General features: G+C 35.9%; 1 protein-coding gene across 1 annotated transcript; it reads left to right on the forward strand.

Moving 5' to 3' along the window:
• Positions 1 to 343: 343 nt before the first annotated feature.
• Positions 344 to 944, forward strand: LOC143594724 (uncharacterized). Its single transcript, XM_077073962.1, has 2 exons — positions 344 to 493; positions 567 to 944. The coding sequence occupies exons 1-2, from the start codon at positions 344 to 346 to the stop codon at positions 942 to 944; spliced, it is 528 nt and encodes a 175-aa protein (XP_076930077.1).
• Positions 945 to 5,427: the final 4,483 nt, after the last annotated feature.

Consider the following 5,427-nt stretch of genomic DNA (forward strand, 5'->3'; position numbering starts at 1 on the left):
TCATTAAATTCTATCTTTTGCTACAATGCATATCAATTCTTTTGTCCCTGTGCAGCAAATCATATCAAGTTTGTTAAAAAGGGAGCTAAAGTGTAAAATGATGCTACAGAGCTATTAAAAGCAGTATGCAATTTGATAAAGCGTTCCGTATATTTTGGATCCTACGCCAACTATTATAACAATACGATTCTTGAAGCCACAAGACATAATGCATCCGAGGTTGTAGCAATGATCGTGTCTTATTTCCCCGATGCCATTTTGGAGTGCCAATGAAGATGGTCACAGCATTTTTTAATACGCGGTGTTAAATCATTCAGAAAAGGTCTACATCCTACTATATCAAATGAGTGAACACAAAAATATTTATAGGACAATTAAAGATCCTTTAGGGAACAACCTTTTGCATTTGGCTGGGCGTATGGAACCTCCTGACAAACTGAACCGTATCTCAGGTGCGGCTCTGCAAATACAACGCGAACTTCAATGGTTCAAGGTAGCAAAATTATTGATAAAATCATAATCATTAATAAAAGCAGCATATGTAACATTATAGTGTAATCTTGCAGGAAGTTGAAGGGTTTTTATGCTCTCTAAACATCATGCAAAAGAACTCTTCAGGAGAAACACCTCAAATGGTGTTTACAAGAGAGCATAAGAAGTTGGTGATTGAGGGAGAAAAATGGATGAAGACGACTGCCAAGTCATACACAATCACAGCTGCATTAATCACCACAATCGTGTTTGCAGCGGCTATTATAGTGCCAGGAGGAAACAATCAGGACAACGGCTTCCCAGTTTTTACCAACGACCATGCCTTCACAATATTTGCAGTCTTGGATGTCGTATCACTGTTCACATCTGTCACGTCCTTGTTAATATTTTTGTCAATCCTCATGACACGTTTTGCTGAGAAAGACTTTCTATTCAAGTTGCCTACAAAGTGATAATTGGTCTCAGTAACTTGTTCATTTCAACAACAACCATGCTCATGGCTTTCGCCTCAGCCTTATTCTTTTTGTATTTGGTCAAGACAACTCATGGATTTTGGCTTCCATAGTTGCATTGACTTGGCTGCCCGTTACTTCTTTTGTGACCTTGCAGTTCCCACTCATTGCAGACCTAGTGCGTTCCACATATGGTCATAGTAATTTTGGTAAGAAAAATAATGACCCCTTCTATTAACCAGACGTGACGAGAGTCGAGTGCGACAAGTAATTCTTATAGAGGACCCATAGCTCGTGTTTAAAGCGAAACATGAAACATAAAGTGAATGTGAGTTTCTGAAAGCAAGTCTAAATGATAAAGACGCTCAATGCAGTTCACATTTGAGAACCATGAAGAGAATGTTGGACAATTTGAATTTAGAGAAAAATGGGGTTTCAGTGTTTCACTTATCAATATATGCAGCTTATATTTATGTCTAATTTAGTTTAACATATAGTAATATCTTGGCAGTGTTTACTTCCGGTTAAATATTTTTCTACCTGAACTTATCCTTCGGTAGGCTAGTTAGCCTAACGGTGGTCATCATCGATCCGTAGATGAAAGTTATTTTTTTTGCATAATAACCCAAAAATAATGAAACAAATGAAAAGGTTGCAAGGTTTCTACACATACACATGTGAATGTCATATTGCCATGTAAGGAAAGGCTATGTGTAGTGGAGGGGCTATAAAATGGAATGTTCAACAAAGGGTGAATTTTTGTTTTTGAGCTTAAATGGTGTTGTAGCCCTATATATATACATATATATATATATATATATATATATATATTTATATACCACACACAAACAATTATAATAATAATAATAAAAACAAAACATACACAGCGACAACTAATACTCGCCCCCCCCCTTTATCGCCCCATTTGTAGCCCAGGAATGGTGTTCCATATACAAATCGCCCCAATCGCCCATGTTTTTTCACCCACTACGGAAGCCCTTATATTGTTATAGATAAGGAGGCATTTCAACATTATTATATTGATTGTTGATGAAACAAACCATTGGGTTGAAAAATTTTGGAAATAGAAAAAATGAAAGGGTTGAAATAATTTCTAGAAGAGAGAATTTTTTTGGATTTTAGGTGATTTGTATTTTGAAATGGCAGAATCCAAAATGATTGCAGAGTCTATTAGTGATTGTCAGGTGAGCTGGAGGATTTTCTGGTGTTCCGGCGTTTCAAATGGCTGAAGTGACCTAATTACAATGTGTTCCGCCCCTATATATATGTTTCACTACTTCCGTCATTTCAAATGACATTAGTGAATAGTAAAATTCTTGCCACATTTGACTATAATCTTTTTGACCATAATGTTCACTTAAGCCATTTCAAATGGCAAGAGCAGAGTTGGGTTTTTTTTACCCTTTAATATAGCTTTACTAGTAGTTATCCCACGTGTTACGCGGAGTACTTTTATTTTTTATTTATTTTGGTAATGCTGTTATATTTGTAATAATTTAAGTGAGTCAAATGTTGTTAATAATATTATGTTTAACATCATGTTTCGGGATTTTTAAATTTAGGTTTTTCGTTAATGGGCCTATATATATATATATAGGGTAGGTTAATGTAAAAAACAATAATTTTGTGAGAAGCATAAGAAGAGATCTAGACCCTCGGATCTAGGATCTGACGGTTGAGATTAGTAGTTTCTAAAAACCGTATAGTTTCCTATATATATGGTATAGTTTCTTATTTATGTGGTTTGCTTTATTTTAAAGCATTCTCACACTTCTCACAAAACAATTGTTTATAATTTAAACCCTCTTCTATATATATATATATATCTATATCTATATATAATGATGTTTATCTCAACAAATTTTCTTTAATGGATCCATAACAGCAAGTTTAAAGATTGGAACAGTCTATGCTTCCCATAAAGTTAATGGCACAGTTCTTCTTGAGTCTTATACATCGTAAAAAACTCGATACATGAATATTATTGATGAAAAAAATTAATTGTGAGCAATAGTTATAAATATTTTTGTAAAAATTTATTTACAAATCTAGCAATTACCTCAACAATAGCGCCATTGCATTTTTGCTTTCACACTTCACTGGTATATTTTTCTCTAAACTGATTGATCACTGTTTCCCCCTCAATTTCTCAAATCTGACTATATTTGTTATCTACCGTAAGTTGAAAAGAACAAATTTTACATCCAACACAGTATCAGCTCTTGTAGTTAACTGATGGTATTATGTTTTTACAAATAACCAATGTTTTTTTGGCTAAAATAAATTAGTATAAGTCAATAAATTAGTATTAAACTATTTAAAAATTAAATTCACACACACACACACACGCGCGCGCTCTCGAACACACACACAAATATATATATATATATATATACACATACTAGTTGGGTGCCCGCGCGTTCATGCGCCGTCAACAATTTGCAATGCCATACTCGTGTATGTTGATTTATCAATCATCTCATGATATATTGAATAGTAATTTTGTTTGTTTTGTTATTCGTGCAATATGTTACAACTGTTAATAATGTTATTTGTTTATTAGTTATTAAACTTAATAGCATGAATGTGGTATATCTATTTCATAAACATTACAAGACTGTCATATAAAAAAGTTTTAAGTGGTCCACTGTTAGGGCACGGAAATTTAACATTGTGGATATGTTATCCTAACATATGTTCTGGATCAGTTATCCTTAGAATGTGTTCCAGATCCTTACAGGATCAAGGATCCTCAATACCTATTAGTTATTAACGATTGTTCTCTTTGTTATGTTAATATTTTTGGAGGTATAACGGCTATTGGCCAAGTCCAACGTATATTTTCACAATCAAAGTCATTAAACAACAAGTTCAATACATGAAACAACTACAATAAAGGAATGGCTTGAATAAAGACTAAAAAATAGGAGATTTAGTTATGATATTTTATGTATATATTGAGGCTATGATCAGCTAGGAAAAACACAACACCATTCATGACTTTTCTCTGTAATTCTAGCAACATACACACACTTGGAAACAATTGTAATCGCTGATCAAGACTTTCAATCCTTGTAACCTTATTATCTTGATTAATATTGTGATGATCGGCATTTGTCATCACTCGGGGTTTTTGTGCTGGCGATCCTTAATCAATCAAGGGCTTTTCCTCGTAACAAATCTCTGTGTTCATCTTTATTTCATTTACATATTCATCATTATTTTACAAGCACTCTGCCTCACAAATTCAAATTTGGTTACATTATCCTTAAACCGGTTATTGACCAAAACAATTTGGCGCCCACCGTGGGGCAAGTGGAGCTTTAATTTAGAATATTTCTCATCAATTTTCAACCTTTTCAACCTTTACCATTACCAATGGCCTCTCAACAAACCTATGCTTAAATTGCCATGCCTTCATCACTTTCTCTCTCATCAAAAGCCTCTTTGCCGAAGCCTCCTCCACCCGTGGGAGTACAGAGGACCAATGCTGCTGGGAGCGAAATGCAAACCCCAGTCTTCCAAGGCTCCAAGTTCTCTGCTACCACTTCTGTGGTAACTCCTAAAAATGATGTTTCTACTATGTTTTCACAGGTTAAGGCGTACATGGAGCAGCAGAACAAAACCAACCAGAGGATCCTATGTGAAATTGAAGATCTCAAGAAAAGAAAGAGGTCAGCAGAGGATCAGACTCCCTTGATGCGTAGGGTGCTGGATTTCACTACTCCAAGATATTTGGCTCAACATGCTCAAAGATCCTCCATCCTTCAGTAAGGATCATCCATCCTTCAACCAGGTTCCGTGGGTCAACATACACAAGGATCCTCGATCTTCCAGCAAGGAACATCCATCCTTCAACCAGGGTCTATGGGTCAGCAACCTCAAGGATCCTCATTTCTTCAGTAAGGATCATCCATCCTTCAGCCAGGATCTTTAGGATTGTTTCATCAAGGATCTTTAAACTTTCAACCTTAGGGATCATTCATGCAGATTCAAGGATCCTCAAGACTTCAACATTGAAGGTCCCATGAGGGAGACATCATCCCTATGCAGACCATTTCTTCTTGTGGACCGACTACCATAGCAGATGCTGCTTATCCTGGCTACTCTTCTAGGATGTTAACGTTTAATCAACAAAGAGGTAACCCTTATAATCACATATCCTTAGACACTAACATTGGTTCATGCAGGATACAGGTATCAATCAGGCCATGGCCAAGGAACTCCAGAAACTGAAGGATATGATATCCAGCGTTCCAAGGTGGTTCGACCCATTCCTAAAACTCAAGAGGGAAGTTATAATCTATCCATGTTTACTCCACCGATATGCGATGCTGAAATCCCCAAACGCTTTCAAACCCCCAACATGAAGGTTTACGACGGCTCAACCGATCGAGAGGAACATGTGGCTCAATACAGGGAAAGAGGGAAAGAATGAAAATCAATTCCATTTTGGAGAGAC

Source organism: Bidens hawaiensis, unplaced genomic scaffold, assembly GCF_021521415.1.
Source record: "Bidens hawaiensis isolate Kalapana, Puna unplaced genomic scaffold, B.hawaiensis_p1.1 tig00044101_1, whole genome shotgun sequence".
NCBI classification, from domain to species: Eukaryota; Viridiplantae; Streptophyta; class Magnoliopsida; order Asterales; family Asteraceae; genus Bidens; species Bidens hawaiensis.

Coding starts and splice junctions, on each gene's coding strand:
- LOC143594724 (XM_077073962.1), top strand. CDS start 344: ATGAGTGAACACAAAAATATTTATAGGACAATTAAAGATCCTTTAGGG. Junction 494..566: donor GCGAACTTCAATGGTTCAAG/GTAGCAAAATTA, acceptor GTAATCTTGCAG/GAAGTTGAAGGGTTTTTATG.